Source organism: Pezoporus flaviventris, unplaced genomic scaffold (genome assembly GCF_033815535.1).
Source record: "Pezoporus flaviventris isolate CSIRO_AGI_PZ_B2104156 unplaced genomic scaffold, CSIRO_AGI_Pfla_v1 ptg000449l, whole genome shotgun sequence".
Lineage (NCBI taxonomy): Eukaryota > Metazoa > Chordata > Aves > Psittaciformes > Psittacidae > Pezoporus > Pezoporus flaviventris.
Window position 1 is genome coordinate 27786 of NW_026892996.1, and position 25732 is coordinate 53517.

The 25732-nt window shown below is 64.8% G+C and overlaps 4 protein-coding genes across 4 annotated transcripts; 1 reads left to right on the plus strand and 3 right to left on the minus strand.

Annotated features, from left to right (window-relative positions):
- Positions 1–4273: 4273 nt before the first annotated feature.
- Positions 4274–17206, minus strand: ANKRD52 (ankyrin repeat domain 52). The gene is made up of 28 exons (XM_061443611.1): positions 17050–17206; positions 15941–16024; positions 15252–15330; positions 14726–14796; positions 13892–14092; positions 13731–13818; positions 13122–13264; positions 12822–13034; positions 12662–12740; positions 12250–12364; positions 12078–12160; positions 11865–11982; positions 11400–11468; positions 11089–11229; positions 10894–10971; positions 10575–10686; positions 10196–10267; positions 9715–9916; positions 9512–9599; positions 9294–9411; positions 8509–8728; positions 8153–8240; positions 7795–7878; positions 7507–7652; positions 7312–7394; positions 6883–6965; positions 6551–6642; positions 4274–4737 (listed from the first exon to the last, which is right to left on the minus strand). The coding sequence occupies exons 1-28, from the start codon at positions 17074–17076 to the stop codon at positions 4493–4495; spliced, it is 3222 nt and encodes a 1073-aa protein (XP_061299595.1). The 5' UTR covers positions 17077–17206; the 3' UTR covers positions 4274–4492.
- A 668-nt stretch (positions 17207–17874) lies between these two features.
- LOC133263737 (coenzyme Q-binding protein COQ10 homolog A, mitochondrial-like) lies at positions 17875–20268 on the plus strand. Its single transcript, XM_061443617.1, is given in 6 exon segments — positions 17875–17936; positions 18499–18645; positions 19598–19790; positions 19866–19967; positions 20058–20088; positions 20091–20268. Coding segments are annotated over 6 exon segments (669 nt in total). The 3' UTR covers positions 20225–20268.
- Positions 20269–21324: 1056 nt separating this feature from the next.
- Positions 21325–24356, minus strand: LOC133263734 (citrate synthase, mitochondrial). The gene is made up of 6 exons (XM_061443614.1): positions 24129–24356; positions 23833–24032; positions 23606–23735; positions 23426–23527; positions 22537–22746; positions 21325–21539 (listed from the first exon to the last, which is right to left on the minus strand). Exons 1-6 carry the CDS (start codon positions 24255–24257, stop codon positions 21369–21371), a joined length of 942 nt encoding a protein of 313 aa, XP_061299598.1. The 5' UTR covers positions 24258–24356; the 3' UTR covers positions 21325–21368.
- Positions 24314–25013, minus strand: LOC133263735 (citrate synthase, mitochondrial-like). Its single transcript, XM_061443615.1, has 4 exons — positions 24945–25013; positions 24748–24855; positions 24605–24670; positions 24314–24526 (listed from the first exon to the last, which is right to left on the minus strand). The coding sequence occupies exons 2-4, from the start codon at positions 24829–24831 to the stop codon at positions 24314–24316; spliced, it is 363 nt and encodes a 120-aa protein (XP_061299599.1). The 5' UTR covers positions 24832–24855; positions 24945–25013.
- Between the last annotated feature and the right edge of the window lie 719 nt (positions 25014–25732).

The window sequence follows — 25732 nt, forward strand, 5'->3', positions numbered from 1 at the left end:
CGTCCTCACAGCCTCTGGTTGGGGCAGCTCCAAGGCACCTTCACCCCCCCCCAAACCTTCCATCAGCTTTGGCCTCCTTCTGCTCACCCCAAACTTCACCCCCCGAACCGGCCACGTCTCACAGAGCCCAAGCTCGGGGAGGGGAAGATGCCACCAGCACCCGGACGCGCTCCCGGCCCCATCCCAACCGGTGACTCCATCCTCATCCCCCCCCCCCATGGATGCAGGGCTCGGAAGGCAGCAGCGGGTCCGTGGTACCCATGGGCTCCAAGGAGCAGCAGCCCCTTGGGACCCAAGCGCAGAGCCCCACAGAAACACCCCTTTGGGCCCTCATCCCCCCCCATGGAGAGCCCGGCGCCCACCTGGAGCTTTCCATGCGTTTCACTTTATTGGTTTCAAGTGGACGAACACTACCGATAGGACTGGGTCGAGTAAGGCTTTGTTCCTCTTGCGTCCCCCTCCTCGGCCCCTGCTCGGGACCCACACACGAAACCGCTTTGCACGCACACGACGACACGGCAGAGGTTGGGGGGCGGATGGAGGCGGGGGGGGGGGGGGGGGCTGTTGCTACCTGATGGGTGCTGAGGTCTGTCCTAGCTTCAAGACACACACACGTCGATGTGCAGGGGATACAGAGGTGCAGCATTTACACACAGGGATCGACACAGAGCTCGCTACAAGATGCCTTCAAAGTCCATAGGGATGCATCCCCCCACCCCACTGGAGCCACCCTGGCTCCATCCCCGTCCATGGATGTGGAACTAAAGAGCAGGGATGCCGTTACCCGCCGCATCCCCGTTCCAAAGGTGATGCTTCCGCCTCCTCCCGGCTCTGTGGGATTTGGGGGGGGGGGGGGATGTTTTCTCCTTGCAAACGCACCCAGCAGTGCTGAGCCCGGCAGGATTGGGCCAGGAGAAGAGGTCTGAGCTCCTCGTGTCCTTGGAGAGAAACAGAGAAACAAAAGAGGGGGGGAAGGAGGGAAGAGAAAAGGGAGAGAAGGAAAAAAGCCCCAAATCCGCGCGGCCGGGAGGGGAAGGGGGTGGATTTTCCTTTGGTTTCTTATTGAAGGCAAAGGGGAGCCTGCCCCCATCCCATTCCCACTGGGGTGCCCCCTTTGTGGTCCCTGCGGCCACAGGGCCCCGGGATGGAGCAGGAGCAGCTCCCCACAACCCCAACACCAGGATTGGTTTTGGGCTCCAGGATTAGGGGGGGGTGTGGGGGTCTCCCTCATTCCTCCCTTGCTCCGAGTGGTTGGAATGGGAACACCAACCCCAACCCCAACCCCAACCCTTGCTCCATGGTTTTGGGGGGCTTTGCTTTGCTTTTAGTGCTACTTTTACATGGCCCTCACCCCATTCCCGGTTTGGGGCTGCGGGAGATGCTCGGGGCCCCCCTGGCTCCATCCATCCCGGGCTAGGAGAAGGGAATGGCAGAGGGGAGGGGGGAAACCATCAGAGCTCCACGTTTCACCTCGCCTGCAGCTCAGGCCCAGCACCAACCCCCCCCCCCCATCATTGAGCAATGGGGGGGGTGAATTCCATTCAGTGCCCAATGGAGGCCGAGCCCCCCCTTTGCCCCCCCCCCCCCGGCCCTTACATTCAGTGTTTGTCAGCAGTTTCTATGGCTCAGCAGTGGCAGTGCAAATCCACCCTGGATTGAGATGCAGTTGTGCTGTTGGGTTCGGCCTCCCTGGGCTCGTGGGCTCCCTCAACACCCAGCTGTTCCCCATGGATTCTCCTCCCGTTTGGAACCCCAAACGGGACCAAAAATCAACCCAAAGACTCCCTCGCGCTCTTGGTCGCTCGCTTTATCCCGTGGGATGCTAAAGGGAATCCAGACTCATGCTCGAACAAAAGTGCTTATTACTTGAAGCAAGTGCTTTGGACCAAGGGGGCGGAGAGAGACTTCCTTGGGTCCCCAGGTTGGGTGAGGTGGGGGGGAGCCGGGGGTCCAAGAGCTTGGAATAGCTTTGGGAATGGGGGGGGGGGGAAGCCAAAAAGTCACTGCTCGGTGGGAGCGAAGCGGGAATGGTCCAACTTTGGCATGAAAGGGCCTTGGGGAGGGAGGGAGATGGGGGCACCCCGGAAGTTTCCCTCCGCCCCTCTTCACAGCGCCCCCGGATCTCGTGGCGCGCTAAAGGGATGCGCTAGGAGCAAACACCTGGACGAGGACTGGAATTGTCAGGCTGTGCTGTGCTGCCAGCGGGGTACCGTGCACTTAAAGGAGAACAAGACTGGGGCCCGCGCCCGCCCCGCGCATCCCTGCCCCTGCCCACCCTCCCGCGCCCCACGCCACGGATGCGCTGCTGGAACCTCGCGTCCCTCCGACAGAGAACCCCAAAAGGGGAAGGGGGGCGAGGGGAGAGGCCTCGCGAGCGAAGCGGGGCTCGGGGAGCGGCGGGGGGAAGCCCTTACAGAGATCCCATTGATTGTCTCAGGGGCAGGGAACGCGGCGCAAGGAACAAGGCCAACGAGAGCGGAGCGGGACTGAGCAACCACACAACCACTGCTGAAGAACAGAGATGGAGGGGGGGGGGGAAGGAAAAGCAGCATTGAGCCACGCTCCAGCCCAAGGGAAAGGGTGCTGAGCCCCGGCCCGAGGCCCAGCAGGATGAGGCCAAGGGCTCGAGGGGCGCGGATGGGAGCGGCGGAGCCCTGGGAGCAGCTCAGCCCCTCGTGCCCTCGGAGATGGAGGCTCAGGACTTTGGCCCCATTGAACCCATTGAAGCGGGGAGGGTTGGGGTCGGCAGCGAGCAGAGGAGAGAAAGCGATGGCGGAATTCCTCCTGGGAAAGGGGAAGAGCGGGAGGCGGGCTCCATCCCTGTAAACAAGGCTCTGGTTCCAGTTCTCCGCCGCCCAGCACTGAGCAAGGATCTTCCCAAAGGATTCGGGGGGTTCAAGTTTCTTCCGGATGCGAACTGAGGTAACTCGGTGCAGAAGGGGCAACGCTCGCGCTCAAGCTCCAAGGGATGGGGTGGAGGGGAGGGGGGGGAAAAGGGATCTCACCATCGGCATAAACCTCTCGAGTGCTTCGCTGAACAAAGTGCGGGTTGGGCACGGGCCGGGAGGAGGGAGCTGAGATGGGCCCCGTGAAGGGAACGTGCTCATCCCCACCCAAAGGCCAAGCCTGAAACGTCCTATTTGGTTCGGAAGAGTTTGGCTTTGGTTCGAAGACAGCAACAGCGCGAAGGGGCCGCAGCAGCAGCGCAGCCTCACCCCAAGAGAGCCCCTTCCCTCAGCATCCTCTTGGAATGAGGCTCAGGGTGGGAGGATGCTCCCTGCTCCCGGCCTGAGGGCACCCATGGCGGGGTGGGGGGGCTGCGGGTTGGGAAGGGCCAAGCCGATCCCTCTCTGCCGGCTCTCTGCATCCCAGTCTTTGGCTTTGAAGAGCCTCGTGGCGAGAGGGCTGCTCTGTGCACGTGGGAACGGTTACGGGGACCCCGAGCGGGCAAGAAAGGGGGAGAAGCCCCGACCCCAAAGGGAATAACATGGAGCAGTGCAACATCTGCCAGGGCCTCGAAGCTGCAGCGGGAATGGGATTCCTAAAGGTCCAAACCACCCCCCCCCCCCCCAAAATGAACACCACAATCACCCCACAAGCACGCCACGATGCTGCAGTAGAAAAATACACAGAGGTTTCCCCCGGCTGGGAGCAAGGGCTTTCAAGTGCATTTCTTGTCCTTCTGGAAAGGGGCAGGCTTTCGGAGAGGGGGGATTTTTTATGGATTTTGTTGGGTTTTTCCCCAAGGAAAATGCTCCTTTTCGCTATAAATAACTTCTTTTTTTTTCTTCTCTCTCTCTAACTAAAAAAAGCAAACAGGGACTGGAACCTGGGCCAAGCCTCGATTCCTTGGATCTGACCCTCGGCCAGAGGCAGCAAAACCCAACCAAGAGAATCCCTAAAGTGCCTGGTAAAGGGGAGGGAGGCTCCAGCAGCGCATCCATAGCCTGGGCACGGGCTCGGGCAGCAGCACCCGTGCTGCTTACCCATGAGAGCTGCCTGAAGGGGAGCTCAGCGTCCCAGGTACAGTAGATCTGGATTCAAGTGTGTCTTGGAATGGGAGGATGAGCTTGGGAAGCGATTGCAAAGGGAGCAGCAGCTCCCACCCCCTACACCCCCCACCCCCCCCCATCACCCCACCAAGAGTTCAGGCTTCCCCATCCCGATGGATGGAGCGAGGAAGGGAACAAAGCAAAAACGGGGTGGGGGGGGGACGGGGACGACAGAAACCATCAGAACCAAAAGGTTTTGGGGGGGGGAAGGGGGGGGGGGGGGCAAACCCATCAGCACCCATCTCCCACCCTGAGCGCAGCAGGAGGAGGACGGGGCCGGGGATGGCATCATGGGCACATCCAGCGGGAAGAGGCCGCGCTGAACTCTTGGCTCGGCCCCGGGGGGGCCCTGCCCAGTCTTGTTCTCCTTTAAAGTGCCCTAGATGCACAGAACTCCTAAATAAATAGAATAAAGAGATCGGGTCACCCATCAGCTGCCGCTACTCCGAGTAGCAGCCGTCGAGGCCGATGGCGCTGGGCCGGTCCTTGCCGTAGGGGCAGGAGCTGCCGTTGGGCAGAGCCCCGCAGGCGGCCGTTTTGGCTGCGATGCCGCAGTTCTTGAGGAGGTTGAAGCTGAAGGAGCCGATGGTGTCCTTAGGGGGGAAAGGCTTCATGGTGGACAGGATAAGTGCCAGGCAGTCGGCGACGTCCTTGTTGGGAGCGCACGCCAAGGCTGGGGTATGACCTAGGGCAGAGGAGAGGGCTGAAGGAGCGGTGCCTGCCCCATGGGAGGCGGGGGTCAGGGCAGGTTTCGTCCCCGGCTTGGGGATGAGTTTGGCTTTAGGCAGCAGGAATTGAGGGGCAGGAGCAGCAGGACACAAGCAAAAAGCCCCCACAGCCCTGGCACCACAGGGATATTCCGTAACTCCCGTTATCCTAGCACTTAACCCATAGATATATAACTTATATTCCTCTTCCAACACCCTACTCCCGTTATCCTAGCACTTAACCCATGGATACGTAACTTATATTCCTCTTCCAACACCCTACTCCCGTTATCCTAGCACTTAACCCATAGATACGTAACTTATATTCCTCTTCCAACACCCTACTCCCGTTATCCTAGCGCTTAACCCATAGATATATAACTTATATTCCTCTTCCAACACCCTACTCCCGTTATCCTAGCGCTTAACCCATAGATATATAACTTATATTCCTCTTCCAACACCCTACTCACGTTATCCTAGCACTTAACCCACAGATACGTAACTTATATTCCTCTTCCAACACCCTACTCACGTTATCCTAGCACTTAACCCATAGATACGTAACTTATATTCCTCTTCCAACACCCTACTCATGTTATCCTAGCGCTTAACCCATAGATACGTAACTTATACTCCTCTTCCAACACCCTACTCACGTTATCCTAGCACTTAACCCATAGATACGTAACTTATATTCCTCTTCAAAGATCCTACTCCCGTTATCCTAGCACTTAACCCATAGATATATAACTTATATTCCTCTTCCAACACCCTACTCCCGTTATCCTAGCGCTTAACCCATAGATATATAACTTATATTCCTCTTCCAACACCCTACTCATGTTATCCTAGCGCTTAACCCATAGATACGTAACTTATATTCCTCTTCCAACACCCTACTCCCGTTATCCTAGCGCTTAACCCATAGATATATAACTTATATTCCTCTTCCAACACCCTACTCACGTTATCCTAGCACTTAACCCATAGATACGTAACTTATATTCCTCTTCCAACACCCTACTCCCGTTATCCTAGCGCTTAACCCATAGATATATAACTTATATTCCTCTTCCAACACCCTACTCACGTTATCCTAGCACTTAACCCATAGATACGTAACTTATATTCCTCTTCAAAGATCCTACTCCCGTTATCCTAGCACTTAACCCATAGATATATAACTTATATTCCTCTTCCAACACCCTACTCCCGTTATCCTAGCACTTAACCCATAGATATATAACTTATATTCCTCTTCAAAGATCCTACTCCCGTTATCCTAGCACTTAACCCATAGATATATAACTTATATTCCTCTTCCAACACCCTACTCCCGTTATCCTAGCACTTAACCCATAGATACGTAACTTATACTCCTCTTCCAACACCCTACTCCCGTTATCCTAGCGCTTAACCCATAGATATATAACTTATATTCCTCTTGTAACATCCCACAACCTAAAGGCCCTGCAGCAGAGCAAGAACCCTGCTGGGAGGCAGAGCTTCAGGCCACAACAGCCACTTGCAGGGGAGCCAGTGGCTGAGCCCGGGCTGGGTTTGTGCCTTGGCAGCACCCGGAGGTGCAGCAGGGGAGGCAGGGATGCACTTCCAGGCTGTGGGATCTGGGAATGCCTCCCCAGGGCGCCGCTCTCCTCACCTGCAATGCCCCAGGCTGAGAGCCACGGGAAGGACATGGAGCTGCTGCTGAGCGCTTCCCTGGGGAGCACCCAGTACCCATTGGGGACCCTCCACTGACCCCCCCCAGCACCCGTGGGGAACACGCACCTTCTTCATCCACAGCCAGCACAGTGGCCCCTCTGCTGAGCAGGGCCTGCACCACGGCGGCCAACCCATTGCGTGCTGCGATGTGGAGCGGCCTGGGGGGAGCAGGACAAGGCAGGAGCATGAACCCAGGCAGGGCCACAGCATCCCAACCCCATGGACACGCTCCAGGCGTGGGGGCAGAGCGGCTGCAGAAGGACCTGGATGCACGGAGCTGTGCCCAGGCAGGCAGGAAGCCCCCAGCACCCCCTTGGCTGCTGCCACCATCCCCACTGCGTGTCCCCCCCCCCTGCCCCCAGCAAAGCCAGCTCCTCCCCAGCTGCCCCAGTACTCACATCTGCAGAGCACTGTTACTTGCATTGATAAGGCCAAGGTCTTGGGTTTCCCCCAGGATCAACAAGGCACACTTTTCATGGCCCTGGAAAGGAGAGCAGGATGCTCAGGGAGCACGAGCAGGAGCCCTGGGGCTGACCTGGAGCTGCCCCACTGCAACGGGGATGCTCAGGATACAGAAACGTTCCCTAAACCCAACCTCCCCCAGGAGCCACCCCTTTGGCAGGGCTTAGGAAGCCAAACTGCTGCCTCCTCCATCCCCTGCACCCCATGGATGTGCTCATCCCCAGCTCCCGCTCCCACCACGAGCTCAGAGCACCCTCAGGACGTGCTCCAGCCGGAGCTGCTGGGAGCTGAGGGAGCAGCTCCTGCTGCTCTGCTCTGGATGAGACCCCTCTCAAGGGGCAGGTGGCGGTGAGCGCGGTGCCCACCTTGCTGCAGGCCAGGTGAAGAGCTGTGTTCTTGTTGACATCCAGCACAGTTATGTTGGCTTTCGCCTGGTACAGCAGGAACTCTGCAACGAGGAGGAGGGCGAAGGTGCTGTGGGGCAGGCGTGGGGCCGAGGCCCCAGAGCAGGCAGGCGGCCCCGCGAGGCTCAGCCCCACGCCGGGGAGCCCAGCACGCACCCACTGCTGCAGAGTGCCCCTTCTCGGAGGCCAGCATGAGCGGGGTCCTCCCCAGCTTGTCGGTCAGGTCCACCTGGGCCTGGTGGCGCAGGAGCAGCTGTAAACCATGGGTGTTGTCTGCAAAGGCAGCAGCGTGAAGGGGAGTCCTGGCGAGGCAAGAGATGGGGTGAGGAGGAGGCTGCAGGGGCATCGGGGTCCCTCCGTGCCAGGGGAAGGGAGCAGGGGGTCCCAGCCATCACCCAAGGCGAGGGGGACACGAGGGAGGGCCGGGGACCAGGCCGCGCTCACCTTCCTTTGGCATCTCTGCTATTCACAATCTTGGCACCCAATGCTTCCAGCAGCATCTCAGCAGTGCCATCCTGGTTGTTAATTCTGATGGTGGGGAGGAGAAGGGAAGGGAGAGCAGGATTAAAGAGCATCGAGCCCGCTGCAGCACGCTCCTGGGGTCGTTTAGGGTGAAAGAAGCCTTTTACCCCTCTTGGTGCTCCCCAACCCCAACCCCTGCGTGCTCAATGGGGCCCCAGGTACCACCCTGAGGAGCTGCTGGTGCTGCCCTCACCGAGCCCTTGGTGGGAAGGGCAGGGTCTGGAGCTCCTCCGGGTCCCCTCTCCCCCAGCCCCCAGAGCAGGTCCCAGGTGCTGCTTACACTGCACAGTGCAATGGAGTAAAGGGGTTTCCTTCAAGGTACGCGAATGGGTTGTGTTCAAGTAACAATTCCAGACAATCTTCATGCCCTGCCGAGGGAAGAGGGGGCAGGAGAGCATTAGGGTTAGGTTACCTGAACCCGAACCCATCTGGCCCCGTCCTCACTTGGGACAGCGAGGAGGGGTGGAAGGTGCCCGGAGCAGGAGCGCCCAGAGCGGGGCAGCCTCAGCAATTCCCTGATCCCTCTTTTCCGGTCTCAGTCCTTCCTTAAGGAGACCAAACCCCCCCCATCCTCCCTCCCAGGGGAGCCCTTCCCAAGCGGCTGCGGAGGCCGCGGGGCTCAACACTGCCCCTCACCGCTGTAGGAAGCCCAGTGCATGGGGGAGAAGCCGCTGTAGTCGACCACGGCGTCCAGGGGGTCGGTGGAGAGCGCTGCCTGCAGCAGCGTCCGCAGCACCTCCAAGTGCCCGCAGGCCGAAGCGAAGTGGATCGGGGTCCGGCCCTTGAAGTCCCGGCACAGGACGAAGGCATCGTGGTCCAGCAGCGCGGCCAGGCAGTCCTCACAGCCCGTCACGGCCTGCAGCAGGGCACAGCACCACGGGGCCCAGCTCAGCCTCCAAGCAGCCGGCAGCAGGCAGGGATCCTGCCCCTCGGCTCTGCTCTGCGGGACCCCCCCCCGGCCCTGCGGTGCTGGGGGCCTCAGGGTAAGGACGTGCAGCTGGAGGGCAGAGGATGCTCAAGGGCTGGAGCAGCTCCCATAGGAGCCAGGCTGAGGACGTTGGGGCTGGGGAAGAGCAGCTTCCAGTGGCTGAAGGGGGTACAAGGATGCTGGGGAGGGACCTGCAGCAGGGACTGGAGCGATGGGACAGGGGGTGATGGGTTCAGAGTGGAACAGGGGGAGTTCAGATTGGAGATGAGGAAGCTCTTCCCTGTGAGGGTGCTGGGGCGCTGGGATGGGTTGAACGGAGAAGGTTTGGATGCTCCATCCCTGGCAGTGCTCAAGGCCAGGCTGGAGCCCCCTGCTCCAGGGGAAGGTGTCGCTGGAACCGGATGACCTCAAGGCCTTTCCCAACCCAAAGCACTCCATGACTCCACGGAGCGACCCGCAGGAGGAGGAGCAGGGGCTCCGAGGGAACACTCACCCCTCGGTGCAGCGCGGTCCTTCCCCTCTTGTCGGCCGCGTCGGCCGTGGATCCCTTCTCCAGCAGGAGATGGACGCAGTCCACGTGGCCGTTCATGATCGCCAGCATCAGCGGGGTTCTGCAGCGGGGGAAGGCAGCAGGGAGGAGCAGGAGCTCGGCAGTGAGCGGGGCTCAGCCCCAGCCCCCCTGCGAGGGCGCTCGGCCCCGGCCGGACTCACTGGCCGTGGATGTCCATGACGTCGGTGATGTCCGCCCGCTCCCCGCTGTCTATGAGGAGGTGCAGGGAATCCGTGTTCCCGTTGGCAGCTGGAGGCACGAGGGAAGGGGGAATCACTCCTCTATGGACGGCTGAGCACGTCCCTGCCACCGGGAGCCGCATCCTGCCGGGACCCCGGCCCCGTGTGCCCGCCCTGCCCCTCACCTGCAGCGTGGAGAGGGGTCCACTTCCTCTTCCTCTCCTTGACCAGGGCCGAGGCGCCGTGGCTGGTGAGCACCTCCACGCAGTCGGTGGAGCCCCTCTCGGTGGCCAGGTACAGCGCCGTCCGCCCCTTGTGGTCCCGCACGTCCAGGTTCACCAGGGTCTCAGCGAGGGTCTTCAGGGCTTCACAGTGACCATTATAGGCCTGAGGACAAAGCACGCCATGGCAGGGCCCTGCCTGGAGGAGCTGCACCCACCAACGCCCCCCTCTGGGTCCCTCCGTCACCTCTCGCTCCCTGACAAAGCCCTTGGCACATCAGGGACAGGAGGTGGCTCCCAAGGGGGGGTGATATCCCCAACCCAAGGGACGTGGAGCAGGGGCAGCACCTTCCCTCCTGCGCCCTGGTGCTGCAGGGACCAGCCTGGAGCCACCAGGACCCAGCAGGACCCCCCCGTAGCGCCGGGGCTGGGCAGCCCTACTTACAGCTAAGTGCAAAGGGCTGACTGGAATGGTGCTTTCCACGTCCTCCAGGCAGTTGAAAGACATCTCCAGGAGCTGCAAGAGCACAGCACAAAGCCCACAGGTGACCCATGGGGGCTGGGGCTGAGGCTCTGCTTAGGGAAACTGCTCATCTGCTTCACAGGGTTTCACCATGGGGCCCACAGCAAGGCCCTGCAGCCGGTTCTGAGGTCCTGCAGGAGCTCTTCCTTGGCCCTCAGGCAGGGGCACCCCCACAAAGCCCTTTTCCCCTCTCCTCCACGGCCTTCCCAGCACAACGGCTCCCACAGCACAAAGGCTTTACCCCAGCCCTGTCTTGCCCCTAACCCCAGCCCCACGGGATGCTCTCCTGCAGCTCACTCACCAGCTCCAGGTTCTGCCTGTTGCCGTAGGCTGCTGCGTAGTGGACAGCGGTGTATCCCTGCTTATCCCGCAGGGACGGGTCAGCACCATTATCCAGCAGGAATTCCAAACAACTGCAACCAGCAAGAGCAAGGGGAAAGGCTGAGCTATGCAGGGTTGAGCTCAGAGGAGATGCTGTGGTCACCCCCCCCCCCCCCAAGGCATGGAAGTGAGGACCAGGATGCAGTGAGCCCATCAGACCCCAGGGCTCAGCAGATGGGAGGTGCTCCCAGTGTCCCCAGGCAGGGAAGGGGGGGGCACAGCCACCAAGTGCCACTCACAAGAACGCTTCCTTCATCCTGGACTCCTTCAGTGGCTCCTCCTCAGTGTCGTGGCTGGGTCCTGAATGAGTCTCTGCTCTGGAAGGGCAGGGACCAGGCTCTGTTTGCTGCCACCACCCAGCCCCAGCAGCAGGGAGGAGGCCAGGGCACAGCCGAGCCCGCAGAGGGGCCGGAGCAGCACGAGGGGCTCCCCACCTCCTGTACGTGTCCGAAGCAGCAGCGTAGTGTAAGGGGGTGCAGCCTTTGCAGTCAGCCTCGTTGACGCTGGCTCCTGCTGTCACCAGGGTCACCGTACACTGGTAGCTGCCGTTGGCGGCTGCGTAGTGCAGTGGGGTCCTGGCAAAGGGCAGGGAGAAGGGGCTCAGCACCAAGCCTGGCAGCAAAGGCAGGAGCTGGCTCCAGAGCTGGACCCTTTGGGGTGGGACAGGGGGAAGGAAGCAGCGGCAGGCACCCAATGGGGCTGGATTGTGCCTCTCGGGCTGCTCCGGGGCCTCCAGCACGCTCACCTCCCAAACTTATCCCTCCTCCTCAAGTCAGCACCGCTGCTCAACAGCAAGTTAAGACATTCAACGTTCCTGCAGGAGGAAGGTGGAGGGGGGGGTTACACACCATGGGGACACCGGCTCCTTGTCGTAGCCGTGCCGCAGCACGGCTCGGAGCCGCCTCTGGGCTGGGGCTGCACACACAAAGCTCTTCCCCAGGTCCTCGGGAGGACTCGACCCCTCGGCAGCATCACTGCAGCCACGTTCCCCCTCTCACAGCCCCACTCCCACCCCTGGGCCATCAGCTCAGGAGCCCTTTAGGAGCCGAGGGGGTGTTTCAGCCCCTTTAAAGGTGGGCGAAGAGCCAGAGAGGGGGTGATGGGATGAGTCAAACAGAACACGGCCCAAAGGCTCCCTTTCCACCCCGGGGCTCTGACCACAAGAACCCTGCACTGGGCAGGGAGGGGGGGGGGATGATGCAGAGCTCACCCCCCCGAAGCAGCAGCGTGGAGGCAAGTCCTGCCGAGGTTGTCAGGCGTGTTGATATCGAAGCCTGCAGACAGCACGTGCTCGTTGCTCAGCGAGGACACGATGCTGTACAACTGACCTGTGGGGAGGCAACGGAGCAAGGAGGGTCGGGCTGGGGGGTGGCCCCCCATCCTGTGCCCCCCCCCCTCATGGCAGGAGGAGCCCTTCACTGACCTGAGGAAAGCAGCTTGCGACAACAGTCGGAGAACCCGAAGAGAACAGCTAAGTGCAGGGGGAACATGTCGTGGATCCCACGCCTGCAGGGAAGAGGAGGAGGAGGGCGGCACGGGTCAGCCCAGCCTTCCCGCAGCCTCCAGCCCAGAGGAGCAGGAATCCCCCTCCCTACCTTGCAGTGTCAGCACCATTCGTCATCAAAGTACTTATTAGCAGCTCGTGGCCGTATCTAGCAGCAACGTGGAGGGGGGTATTGCCGTATTTGTCAGCGCAGTCGATCTCGCTGCCTGCAAAGGAGACGCCGAGCGCGGCTCTGCTGCATCCCCACATGGGTGCTGACCCAAACCCGGCCTCCCCCTTGCTCCAGGACGAGGGGATGCTCCGGGCCCAGAGGAGCCCGGCTGAAGGCAGGGGCAGTGCCAAGCACTGCAGCAGCACTGCCTTTGGGGCTGTGACCTGGCTGGAATGGCAGTGCCTTGGGTGCGCACTTGGCTGCCCTTGAGGGCACAGGGCTGGTAACCGGAGAGGCCCCGAGCTCCGGAAGCAGGGGGAGAGGCTGAGGGCAGGCGGGAGCCAGCACTCACCGTTCTGGATGAGGATCTGCGAGCGCGTGAAGCGGCCGTGGATGGCAGCCATGTGCAAGGGGCTCTTCCCTTCCTTACTCTGTGGGGAGCAGAAGCCCCGTCAAGGCCTTCCCATCGCCCTCCCCTTCCTCCCCTACCCCTGCTCCCCCCCAGCCCGCACCTGAAAGTTGACGTCGGCGCCGTTGTTCACCAGGAGCTCGAGGCACAGGGCCCCGTTGGTGGAGACGGCAGCAAAGTGCAGGGGGGTGAAGCCCTTCTCGTTGGGCTGGTTGACGTTGGCGCCGTAGTTGACGAGCTCGTTGGCCACGGCGTCCTGCCCCATGTAACAGGCGATGTGGAGGGCGGTGTTCCCGAAGGTGTTGGGCTCATCGATCTAAGGCAGCGACAAGAGACAAGCCCCGTGGCACGGGGGGCTCCAGAAGCACCCGGAGCCTTCAGGGCCTGCACCCCGAGCTCCTACCTCGACCCCCAGGCGCAGGAGGTGCCGCACGACCTCGACCTGGCCGCTGGCGGCCGCCGTGTGCAGCAGGGTGTAGCCCTTCTTGTCCTTGCACATCACATCGGCCCCCCGCGCCACCAGCAGCTTCAGCACCTCCAAATGCCCTGCGGAAAGGAGCAGTGAGAGCCAGGGAGAGCGAAGCCCCAGCACCCCAAAGAAGGGGGAGCCCCAAGCAGGGGATGGGTTGGAAAGGACGTTAAGGTCAGCCAGGTCCGTGATGATGGGTGAGGAGGCCTCACGCTGGACCCAAGGCTCCAACCTGGCCCTGAGCCCTGCCAGGGATGGAGCATCCAAACCTTCTCCATTCAACCCATCCCAGCGCCCCACCACCCTCGCAGGGAAGAACTTCCTCATCTCCAACCTGAACTCCCCCTGTTCCACTCTGAACCCATCACCCCCTGTCCCATCGCTCCACTCCCTGCTGCAGGTCCCTCCCCAGCATCCTTGTACCCCCTTTCAGCCCCTGGAAGCTGCTCTTCCCCAGCCCCAACGTCCTCAGCCTGGCTCCATACGGGAACACACAAGAACACGGGACGAGCACCCAACATGATCCCCATGGGGAAAACCTACCCAGGAAAGCGGCCCAGTGGATGGGCTGCCGGTCCTTCTTGTCGCAAGTGCTCAGGCTGGCCCCTTTGTTCAACAGCAGGTTCACCATCTGCAGGGGCAGAGGCAATGAGCGGGGCCCTGGGGCCGTGGGGCGGGCAGGGCAGGGCTGGGGGGGTGCCCACCTCGAGGTGGCCGCTGTGCACGGCGTGGTGCAGCGCCGTGCGGCCCGTGCGGTCGGCCACGTTGACGGTGCTCAGCAGCGGGACCATGGCCTCCACGCACTTGGTGGCCCGGTTGGCGGCGGCCACGTGCAGCGGGGTCTGCCAGTGCTTGTCGCGGGCGTTGACGTCCGCCGAGTGCTTCAGGAGGAGGTGCAGGGCCTTCTGCAAGGAGCACAGGGGAAAGGAAAGGGGCTGGAACGCGGGCGGCTGCGGCTCTCCGGGAGCATCTCCCTGCCTGCTCCCGAAGGAAAGGACCCGTTTCCTTTCCTGCCTTCAGGCCCTGGTTCCGTGCTTTCCCCTTAAAAGGCTCTGGGAGTGAGGAGGGAGAAGGGATCTTCCCCACGTGAATCCTCCAGGCTGGAGCTTGGTGGCTGTGGGACCTGCACGAGGCTCACTGAAGCCCCGTCGCAGCTCTTCCCTCCCAGGGCTGGGTGAATGGGTGGGCATCACCTAAACCCAGCGTTGCCAGGAGCAGGATGCGGGCAGGAATCCCTCTGGACCCGCTGGAACAGCCTCAGCGCCCTGAGCTCCTGTGTTCAGCGAGCCCAGAAGTGTCCCAGCACACAAACCCCTTCAGCAGAGGCTCACACCCACGGCTGCTGCCCACTGAGCCCATGCAGTCAAGTTACACGGGATGCAGGCGAGAACAAGGAAAGCTTCCCAATGGGATGTGTGGAATCAGCTCCCGAAGGGAAGGGGGAGAAGAGCCCCACCACAGCCTGGATCAGCCCCTGGGGAAGGAGGAAACGCAGCTCCCCAGGCACGGAGCAGCGCTGAGGGTGGGAAGGATCCTACCTCGTGGCGAGAGGCGGCCGCGCGGTGCAAGGGCGTGAGCCAAACCGTGTCCTTGGCGTTGACGTTAGCACCTATGGGAGAAGTGGGGGGGGGTCAGGGCATGGAGAGGAGCCCCACTGCAGCAAGGGGGGGGGGCTTGGGGAGAGCCAGGCCCTGGGATGGGCCAAAGGAACCACTGGGAGCCGGGGCTGGGGCAGGGACCATGGTGTGGGGTCCAGAGCCAAGGGGCAGCTCCGCTCCTTGCTTTAGGACAAGGATTCCGGAGGCACAGACCCAATGGTTCCTGGTGGGATCTGAGGGGAGAGGCCAGATCTAAGGCAGGGCATCAGGTAGGGAAGGTGGCAAAGCACTCGCGTCCCGCACCCCCAGCGCCTCTGGGGCCCTGTGCTGCTGAGAACTCCCCCCAAAAGGCACGAGCGGCCCAGCCCGGGGCACCCAAGGGTGCTCTGCAGCCCTGAGAGCAGAGCAGAGCACGAAGGCGCCTTGGAGGCAGCGCCAGCAGCCAGCCAGGCCCCCCGGCCTCTACCTGACAGGATGAGGAGCTCGAGGATCGCGACATCTCCCAGGTAGGCAGCAGCGTGCAGCGGCGTTCGGCGCTCTTGGTCCTGAGCGGGGACGGAAGGAACGGGAGGTGGGGATGAGCCTGGGGGGCAGGGAGCTCCCTGCCCCGCTCCAGCCCCCCCTGCGCGCAGCGTCCCGGCATGGGGACAGGGAGAAGCTGCTTCAAAGCCACCAACTCCTGCGCGCGGAGGGCAGAGCTGAGGCGAGCGGGGTGCGACCACGGCTCCTCAGCCCATCCCGCAGCCACCCAGAAGGGCTGCGGGGTCCGGGTGAGCCGAGGTGGGATCTGATCTGAGCCCGGGCACCTCCCGGGCTGGGGGCTCAAGCCCTGCCTGAGGCTTTCCTCAAGGAACACCCCACGGATCAAAGGCAGGAAGCGAACACGAGGAGCACGACGCGGTCCCAGCCCCGGGTTTGGGGGTTTGGGCACGGAAAACCCAAGGAATTGCTCTGCATTAGGTTAAAATCTGGCAAATTGAGGGGGGGGATTAGGGTTTGGTACCAGCTCGCGCTGCACAAGGAGGGAGGATGGGGAAGTGGCACCCAGCCGGCAACAAGAGCATCCCTAAGGCTTGCACGTGGAATGGGACCAGCTGGGGGTCACTGTGCATGGGAAGGACCCGGAGCACGGCCAGAGGGGAGGGCAGCACCCACCAGGACATTGATGTTCTCCTTCTGGTTCAGCAAGGACCTCACCTCCTCTACATCGCGGTTGAAGATGGCTTGGACCAGAGGAGGCTGCGAAGGGGATGAGGAGCACGCGTGAGGGTGGCGGCAGGGGGGCAGCTTCAACCCGAGCTCCCAGCTCCCGTCGGCCACGTTAAAGCCGTTCCTTCCCCCTTGTCCTGCTCCTGCATCCCTCGCCCAAAGCCGCTCTCCAGGGGTCCCGGGGCTGCTCTGAGCTCTCCCTTGGAGCCGTTTCCACGGGGCTGGGACCGCGGCATCCCCAGCACAGCCCCCAGTGGGTTTCTCCCGAGCTCCCGGAGGGGGATGCTCCCCGCATCCCAGCAGCTCCACACCGGGAACCCCCGGGGTCAGAGGCAACGCCTGAGTCACGGCCCTGGAATGCAGCGGCCTCAGCACCGCTGCTGGATGCTGAACCCCGGCGAAGGGAAGGGGTCCCGAGGGGTCCCGGTGCCCCCGTCGGTGCGAGGGCTGCAGCGGGGCCGGGTCCCCACGGAGAGCGCGGGGGCTCGGTCACCATAAAGGAAAGCAAGGAGGGAGCCCCACCGGAGCCCGGGATCCAGCCCCGGGCCCGGGGCCGGCAGCGCCCAGCTCCCGCATCCGAGCGGGTCTCCATGGACCACGGAGCCACGAGCGGGAGCATCCGGACGAGCTCCCGCGGGCCGGGGATGCTCGGGAACGGCGGCTCCCGAGCGAGGCCTCGCAATGGCAGGGACGGGATCCGGCGCTCCCGCACCCCGAACCCACCCCCAAAGCCCACAGGGGTCCCCCCTGCACCCGGGGCCGCTGCCTCAGCGCGGGGGGGGGGGGGGGGGGGGCACGGCCGAGGCTCCGGTCCCGGCTCCCATCCGCGCTCCATGGACCGGGGGATGCCCCCGGCCCGGAGCGCGGGTCCCGGCCGCAGCGAGCAGCGGGGCCGGGCCGGGAGGCCCCAGCGCTGGGAGCGGGCCCCGGGCGGGAGCCGCGGCCTGGGGCGGCGGCTGAGGCCGGGCCCGCACTAGGCCGCGCATCCCCGGGCTGGCGTAGCGGCGCGGCCGGGCAGGGCGCGGGGCCCGCGGGGCGGGCGCGGTTGGCGGTACCTGGTCCGTGATGCTGAGAATCCCCATCTCGGGGCCGCCCTCAGCGCGCAGCTCCCGGCATCGGGCTCCGGCCGCGGCGGCTCCGCTCGGGCGGCTCTGGCGGGGCGGGGAGCGCCTGGGCCCGCCCACAGCTCGGGGAGCGGCCGGGCCGCAGCGCCGCCGCCGGCCGGGAGCGCCGGGTGCGAGCCGGGCCCAGAGCCCGAGCTCCCGCCCCGGCCACCGCCGGAGTCCCCCCGCCCCACGGGCGCCGCTGCGAGCCCCGGTCACTGCCCAGCGCGGGCGGAGCCGTGCCCGTGTGCGGGGCCCATCCCCACGGCTGGGAGCGGCCGTCGATGGCAGCAGCCACGTGCGCGGGTGTCACGGGGCACCGGGCACGGCCTCGGGGCCGCCCCGCACGGTGCGGGGGGGGGAAGGAAACGGCCGGGCCCCGGCGCTCCCGTCCGGTACCGGCGCCGGGCACGGGGCTGGGACCCCCCCCCACGGGTCCTGCGGGGTGAACGCGGGGCTGCCACGGGGAGCGGGGCCCCGGAGCCCCGGAGCGGGAGCGGGGAAGGAGGGAGGGGGGGGGGGTCCCACCGGGGCTCCCCTCGGAGCCGTGCCCGGTTGCCCCCGGTTGCGCCCCCACCGGAACTACAGCTCCCATCACCCCCCGCGCGCCGCGGACTACAACTCCCATGGTGCCCCGCGCGCGCGCGTCCCGGGAAGGGGGCGTTGCCTTCCCCTTCGCCCCGCCCTCCCGGCGCTGTGAACGCGGTGACGTCACGGTGACGTCGCGGGCAGGAAGGGGTGAGAGGTCACCCGGTGCGAGGGCTCCGGGCCCCGGTGATGGCGGCGCGGCGGCTCCGCGGGGCCCTGCAGCGGCTGCGGGCGGCGGGGCCCGGCCTGGGGTGAGCGGGGGAACGGGGGGGAACGGCGGGGGGGGGGGAACCCGGTTCGAGCGCCTCGGAACGGCGCCGGTGCCGCCGCGTCCGGACACCCCGGGTACGGCCGGGACCGCACCGGGAGCGGGGGGGGGGGCTGCGCTGTTCGCGGTGTCCGGACGCGGCGGGGCCGCACCGGGAGCGGGGGGGGTCCGGGGCTATTCCGGGCGCTGCCAGGCTTGGCACGGCCCCGGCGGGCGCTGGGGGGGGGGAGCGGAGCCGTGGCTATAAATAACCCGCGGTGCCGGCCCCGGGGGGGGGGCAGCGTTCACCGGGCCCCCCCCCCCCCCCCCCCTGCTCCGGTCCGGTCCCCGGTTGGGGGGGGCGGCACCACCGGGTCCCAGGGCTCGGGTGCCGCTGTTGGGGTCCGGGTGATCCCCATGGAGGTGCCTCCCCCCCCGCCACTTCCCACCGGGACCCCGGGGGGGGCGGATTGGGGAGACCGGGGTCAGGTTTCCTCTTGCGCAAGAGTGGGACTGGGATGGGACCGGGATGGGACCGGGATGGGGCCGGGAAGGGGCTCCCGGTGACGGTCCCGTTTCCCCCCCAGCCCCGCGGCGCTGAGCGGCCTCCGGGTGCTGCCCGGTGCCGAATGGGACCCGCGGCTCCAGCCCGTGCGGTGCTTCCTGAACCTCAGCACCAAGAGGAAGGAGTACTCGGAGCGGCGAATCATAGGGTACGGGGAGCTCCAACAGCCCGTGTCCCCCCCTTGTGGTGGGTGACAACCACCCCTAGGCCTCAGTGAGCACCCATTGGCCTCAGTGAGCACCCCTTGGCCTCAATGAGCACCATGGTTCAGCACCCATCCCTTTGCACTGGGTGATGCCCACCCCTTGGCTTCAACACCCATCGCTGGGCTTTGGCACCCGGTATCACCCCCCTCTTTGGGATGGGTCATGAGCACCCCTGGTCTTAACACCCACCTGCTGGCGCTGGGTGATGACCACCCCTTGGCCTCACCACCTTGCGTTGCCCCCCCTTTGTGATGGGTGACAACCACCCGTTGGCCTCAACACCCTCTGTCACCCCCTTTGTTTTGGGTGACAAACACCCTTTGGCTTCAGGACTTTGTGTCACCCCTCCTTTGTGATGGGTGACAACCACTTCCTGGCTTCAATAACCACCATGCTTCAACACCCATCCCTTGGCTTTAACGCCTTGCATTGCCCCTGCTTTGTGATGGGTGACGACCACCCCTTGGCCTCAACACCCGGTGTCACCCCTCCTTTGTGATGGGTGTCAACCACCCTCTGTCCTTGGTGCCCATCCCTTGGCCTCAATGCCCACCATGGTTCAACACCCACCCCTTTGTGATGGGTGACGACCACCCCTTGGCCTCAACACCCGGTGTTACCCCCTTTGTGATGGGTGACGACCACCCCTTGGCCTCAACACCCATCCCTTGGCCTCAATGCCCCCCATGGTTCAACACCCACCCCTTTGTGATGGGTGACGACCACCCCTTGGCCTCAACACCCGGTGTTACCCCCTTTGTGATGGGTGACGACCACCCCTTGGCCTCAACACCCATCCCTTGGCCTCAGTGCTCACCATGGTTCAACACCCACCCCTTTGTGATGGGTGACGACCACCCCATGCCCCCCCAGCTCACCCCCCCCACCCCGCAGGTACTCCATGCAGGAGATGTACGCCGTGGTGGCCAACGTGGAGGACTACAAGCACTTTGTGCCCTGGTGCAAGCGCTCGGTGGTGCTGGCGCGGCGCGCGGGGCACCTCAAGGCCCAGCTCGAGGTCGGCTTCCCCCCGGTGCTCGAGCGCTACACGTCCAGCGTCACCCTGGTGCGCCCGCACCTCGTCAAGGTGAGCCCCCGGCGCTATGGGGATGGCGGGGGGGGGTCTCCCTATTGAACCCCCCTCTTTGTGCCCCCGCCTCAGGCTGTTTGCACTGATGGGAAGCTCTTCAACCACTTGGAGACCAATTGGCGCTTCAGCCCCGGCATCCCCGGCTACCCACGCACCAGCACCGTGGACTTCTCGGTGAGGTGATGGATGAGGGGGGGCTGATGAATCCTGACCCCCCCCACCCCAAAACACTAAACCCCATCCCCTTCCCCCCCCCATCCCAAGATCTCCTTCGAGTTCCGCTCCCTCCTGCACTCCAATTGGCCACCGTGTTCTTCGACGAGGTGGTCAAGCAGATGGTGGCCGCCTTCGAGCGCCGCGCGGCCGCCAGCTTCGGGCCCGAGACGCGCATCCCGCGGGAGCTCATGTGCCACGAGGTCCATCAGACGTGAGGGCGGCCCCGGGGCACGGACTGGGACTGGACCCCCCCCAAGCTATTTATATGGGCACTGCTGCATCACCCCCATCCCGATGGGGGGGGGGGGGGGATGCTGAGAGCCCCCCTGGCCCCACGGCGGAGCCGGCGCTGGACTCGTTTGGTTTTAAGTGGTTTTAGTCCCGTTTTGGGCTTGATTGCATTGGTTTTGACCCCCTTTTTGGTTCATTTTTAGCTCCTGGGAAGGGGGGGGGGGGGGTCGCTATGGAAGGGGTTTGGGGGGGGCACACGGGGGGTAGGACCCTTCCTTCCTCCCTCTTCAGGAGCCATAGGGCAGGAGCGGGCGCAGGAGGGACCCGGCCCCACGGCGCAGTTTGCACAAGGCACACGCACAGGGTTGGGGGGGAGGGGGGGGGCCTCACGCTGCACCCCACCCACCCCCATCACCTTTCCCTCTCCTCCAGCACCCCCATAGGGGTGGCTTTGGGGGTGGGGGGCAATAAAGACTTATCCCAAGGGTGAGAGCAGCCTCGTGGTCCTCATTGGGGAGATGGGGGGGGACCCCAAACCAGCGCTCGCTATGGGGGGGGGGGTGGGGGGACACCACATCCTTCCCCTCCCCCCATCCCCACACCCCCCCCCCCCAAATCCCACCGGGATTTGTTAATAAAAACATTTATTTTGCATTTTCTCGTTGTTTGTACAGAAGTGGCCGGGGGGGGGGGGGGGGGGGAGGGGGGGCGGGGGGGGGGGAGGGGCATCAGACACAGTGGTTGGTGGGGGGGGGAGGGGGGGGTCACACAAACACAGGGTGCAGCCGGGGGGGGGAGGAGTGTATCGAGTCCCTGCGTGGGGGGGGCACATTCATTCTGCTGCCCCCGGGGGGGCGCTGGGACAGAGGCTGGACTGAACCCTCTCAATGGGGAGGAGGGGGGGGGGGGGGACCCCAACGTTGGTGCCACCCCCCCACCCCCCAGCGCAGCAGCCAAAGGGGGGGGTCCCAGTGTGTGCGGGGCTGCCTCTGCCCCCTCCCCTCCATCAGAGGGGACAGGAGCAAGGGGGGGACCCGTGGTTGGGGGGGGGGGGGGGGGTTCAGTGCTGAGTCCATCCCGGGCCCATCCCGGCAGCGTTCCCTGCGGAGCCGCGGCCCCGGCCCGGCCCTACCCGGCTTTGTAGCCCACGAGCTGCATGAGCCCCTTGGTGCTCATGGACTTGGGGCGCTCCAAGGGGAACCCCAGCGCCCGGCTCCAGATGAGCTGCGAGAGGACGCCCAGCGCCCGCGAGACGCCGAACAGCACCGTGTAGTAATTCATCTCCTTGAGGCCGTAGTACTGCGGGGAGCGGGCGTCAGCGCCGTGGGGCGGCAACGGGGCGGCAATGGGGTGGCAATGGGGTCAGCGCAATGGGGTCAGCACAATGGGGCAGCAATGAGGTCAGCGCAATGGGTCAGCACAATGGGGCAGCAGTGGGGTCAGCGCAATGGGGTCAGCACAATGGGGCAGCAATGGGATCAGGGCAATGGGGCAGCACAATGGGGCAGCAGTGGGGTCAGCGCAATAGGACAGCAATGGGGTCAGGGCAATGGGGTCAGCACAATGGGGTCAGCACAATGGGGCAGCAATGGGGTCAGCGCAATGGGGTCAGCACAATGGGGCAGCACAATGGGGCAGTAATGGGATCAGGGCAATGGGGCAGCAATGGGATCAGGGCAATGGGGCAGCAATGGGGTCAGCGCAATGGGGTCAGCGCAATGGGTCAGCACAATGGGGCAGCAGTGGGGTCAGCACAATAGGACAGCAATGGGGTCAGGGCAATGGGGGCAGTAATGGGGTAATAATGGAGCAGCAGTGGGGCAGCAATGGGATCAGAGCCATGGGGCAGAAATGGGGGCAGCAATGGGGTCAGTGCCATGGGGCAGCAAAGGGATCAGAGCATGGGGCAGCAATGGGGTCAGTGCAATGGTGTCAGTGCAATGGTGTCAGTGCAATGGGGCAGCAATGGGACAGCAATGGGGCAACACAATTGGGTAGCAACGGTGTCAGTGCCATGGGGCAGCAATAGGGTCAGCAATGAAGCAGCAATGGGGTCAGTGCCATGGGGCAGGAATGGGGTCAGTGCCATGGGGCAGCAATGGGGTCAGCAATGAAGAAGCAATGGGGTCAAAGCCATGGGGCAGGAATGGGGTCAGCAAGGAAGCAGCAATGGGGTCAGTGCCATGGGGCAGCAATGGGGTCAGCAAGGAAGCAGCAATGGGGTCAGAGCCATGGGGCAGCAATGGGGTCAGTGCCATGGGGCAGCCGGGAGCTCTCCGCCCCGCGCTGGGCTCACCTGCAGCAGGACCCCGCTGTGGGCGTCCACGTTGGGCCAGGGGTTCTTGGCCTTGCCCTGCTCCAGGAGCACGTTGGGGACGATCTTGTAGAGCTGCGCCACCAGCTTGAAGAGGGGGTCCTGGGGCAGGTGCTTGAGCGCGAACTCCCGCTGGCAGCTGTAGCGCGGGTCCGTCTTGCGCAGCACCGCGTGCCCGTAGCCCGGCACCACCTGCACGGAGCCAGGCCCAGAGCTCAGCCCCTTCCGCTGCACCCGGATGCTCCAGGGCTGGCCTTGAGCACGGGCTGGGATGGAGCATCCCCACCTCCTCCATCCAACCCATTCCATTCCATCACCCATTGCTCCATCACCCCTTGCTCCATCACCTCCGCTGCACCCGGATGCTCCACGGCTGGCCTTGAGCATGGGCGGGGATGGAGCATCCCCACCTCCTCCATCCAACCCATTCCATTCCATCACCCATTGCTCCATCACCCATTGCTCCATCACCTCCGCTGCACCCGGATGCTCCAGGGCTGGACCTTGAGCACGGTCGGGGATGGAGCATCCCCACCTCCTCCACCCAACCCATCCCAGTCCATCACCCATTGCCCCATCACCCATTGCCCCATCGCTTCCGCTGCACCAGGATGCTCCAGGGTTGGCCCTGAGCATGGCCCCAGAGGGAGCATCCCAACCTCCTCCATCCAACCCATCCCATTGCCCCATCACCCCTTGCCCCATGGCTCCAGCATCCCTGTAGCCCCCTTCAGCCACTGGAAGCTGCCCTTCCCCAACGCAGCTCCTATGGGAGCTGCTCCAGCCCCTGCTCGTCCTCGTGGCCTCCTCTGGCCGCGCTCCAGCGGCTCCGTGCCCTGGCGCTGAGCTCACCCCGCGGCGCTGGGCTCACCCTGCCCGAGTTGAGCGTGTTCCAGATGAACTCCCGCAGCTTCTCATCCGACACCTCCTTGCCCAGCTCCTTCTGCAGGTCCGTCAGCCAGAGCAGCACCTCCTGTGGGGCGGGGCGGGGTGGGGGGCTCAGCACCGCGCTCCCAACGGGACGGACGGGGGGCACGCGGGCAGCGCTCACCTGGTTGGCGAGGCCGTGCAGGGGCCCTGCCAGCCCGTTCATGGCGGCGGCGAAGGCGAGGTAGGGGTCGGACAAGGCGCTGCCGACCAAGTGGCTGGTGTGGGCGCTCACGTTCCCCCCCTCATGGTCACTGCAGGGCCGAGGAGGCAGCATCAGGTACCCCCCCCCGTTTATCACCACGGGGCCACGGCGATGCCACCGCTGCCCCATAGCCCCCGGCCCCGCACCTGTGGATGGTGAGGTAGAGGCGCATGAGCTCGATGAACTGGGGCTCGCTGTAGCCCAGCATGTTGGCGAAGTTGTGGGACCAGTCGAGGTTGGGGTCGATGGCGCCGATGCTGCTGCCCTCGCGGTACAGGTTGCGGTAGATCTTGGCGGCCACGCACGGCAGCTTCGCAATGAGGTCCATGGCGTCCTCGTAGACAAACTGAGGCGGAGCAATGAAACCAGGACCTCCCCCCCCACCCCCGGCACCCCATCACGGTGGGGTCCTCACCCCCCCCACCCCACCCCACCCCGTTACCTCCCAGTACTTGGCGCGATGGACGCCCTCGCCGTAGGCGCGGGCGAACTTGCTCTCGCTGTTGAGCGCGGTGATGGCGGCGCTCAGCTGGGACATGGGGTGCAGGTTGGTGGGGAAGTTGTCCAGCATGGTCACCACGTGCGACGGCAGCGCCGCCCGCCGGGCCCATTCCCGAGACACCCAGGTCACCTGCAACGGGGACGCGGGGCTGAGCCGGCGGTGCCGGTGCCGGCATCGCCGGTGCCCGCGGTGTCCCCGTGGCGGTACCTGCTCCTGCGTGGTATCTCCCCGGTCACCAGCAGCCAGAAGAGCCCCTCTGGCAGCGGCTCCTCGCCCCCCGCGGCTTTGGGCAGCAGCTTCTGGCACTCGGGGATGCTGTACCCGCGGAAGCGGATGCCCTGCGGAGCGCGGCGCAAGCGTGAGCCCCCCCGGGCCGCGGTGCTGCCGGCACCGAGCGGGGCAGGACTCGGCCCTACCTCATCGGGATCCAGCACCGAGGTCTCGTAGATCAGCCCCTTCATGCCCCTCATCCCGCCGTACACCTGCGCGTGGAGCCCGTGTTACCGGTTGCGGTGACACCGGTGCGGCGCATCCCCCGCCGCCCCCCCCCCGGTCTCACCATATCCACCGTGATCTGGCCGATGGCCGTGCTGCCGTGCTGCTGCTTGAAGCTCTTGATCTTCGCCTGCTCCTTGGGGATCATGGAGGCCAGGACATCCTTGAGGTTCTGGGGAGCAGGGAGCGGGGCTGAGGACCCGGTACCGGTGGGGCTGGAGCCGCCCCCCACATCACCACCACCGGGGCCCCCCCTCTTACCGTGGCGGCGCTGGCGCGGCGGGCGGCCAAGAGGACGCACGGGGGGTTCTATGGGAGAGCAGGAGCCGGTGTTACCGGTAGGGCCGTGCCAAGGCGGAAGCGCTGCGGTTCCCTGCGGCAGGGCCGGGAAGCCGAGCTTTGTTCCTCCACCCACGGGGATTCCGCCCGGATGCGGGCGGAAGCAGCAGCCGCCGGGAGCCGCATCCATGGCCCGGTACCGGTACAACGGGAACGGAGGGGAGGGATGGGGGGGGGGGGGGGGTCCGACACCGGTGGCTGCGCCGCGGCCCCCCCGCCCGTTACGGGCAGGACCAAGGGAGGCGGCAGCGGGAAGCCCAAGGTCAAGGCGGCCGCAGGCACCGGTGTCAGCGCTCCGGGCCCGAGGTGCCGCGGGGCTCAAGGTCACAGCGCGCCGGTGACACCGGTTGACAGCGAGGATGACGGCGCGGACCGGAGGGTGCCCCCCCCCCCCCAAAGCGTGACCGAGGCCAAGTGGGGCATCAGCGGGGCCCAAAATAACGCCCGGTCGATACCGACACCGCAGCGCCCGTTACGAAACGCGGGGCCGCGGCCAACGCGGCCGTGGGGGGGGGGGGGGGGAACCGGGACCGGCCCTGCCCGGCACCGGCGTCCGGTTCTTCCCCCCCTCCCCCCAGCACAGCCCCGGCCCGGCGGGGGCCGTGACCCCCATTGCCCTCTAATAGAAGGGGACAACGGGGGGGGGGGGGGGGGGGGGGGGGAGGGACCCCCCCCAGTTCTACCCGAGGCCCTACCGGTGCCTCCCCCCA

What these genes read in the sequence shown, in the direction of transcription:
- ANKRD52 (XM_061443611.1), bottom strand. Translation starts at nt 17,076, where the DNA reads ATGGGGATTCTCAGCATCACGGACCAG. An exon ending in TCCTGCGCCTGGGGGTCGAG is followed by an intron (nt 13,035 to 13,121) that starts GTAGGAGCTCGG and finishes TCGCTGCCTTAG; the next exon opens with ATCGATGAGCCCAACACCTT. An exon ending in GGACCGCGCTGCACCGAGGG is followed by an intron (nt 8,729 to 9,293) that starts GTGAGTGTTCCC and finishes GCCCTGCTGCAG; the next exon opens with GCCGTGACGGGCTGTGAGGA.
- LOC133263734 (XM_061443614.1), bottom strand. Translation starts at nt 24,257, where the DNA reads ATGCTGGACAACTTCCCCACCAACCTGCACCCCATGTCCCAGCTGAGC. An exon ending in ATCGCGCCAAGTACTGGGAG is followed by an intron (nt 24,033 to 24,128) that starts GTAACGGGGTGG and finishes GCTCCGCCTCAG; the next exon opens with TTTGTCTACGAGGACGCCAT. An exon ending in ACAGCGGGGTCCTGCTGCAG is followed by an intron (nt 21,540 to 22,536) that starts GTGAGCCCAGCG and finishes CGCTCCCCGCAG; the next exon opens with TACTACGGCCTCAAGGAGAT.
- LOC133263735 (XM_061443615.1), bottom strand. Translation starts at nt 24,831, where the DNA reads ATGATCCCCAAGGAGCAGGCGAAGATCAAGAGCTTCAAGCAGCAGCAC. An exon ending in GCCAGATCACGGTGGATATG is followed by an intron (nt 24,671 to 24,747) that starts GTGAGACCGGGG and finishes CTCCACGCGCAG; the next exon opens with GTGTACGGCGGGATGAGGGG. An exon ending in CGGTGCTGGATCCCGATGAG is followed by an intron (nt 24,527 to 24,604) that starts GTAGGGCCGAGT and finishes CGCGCTCCGCAG; the next exon opens with GGCATCCGCTTCCGCGGGTA.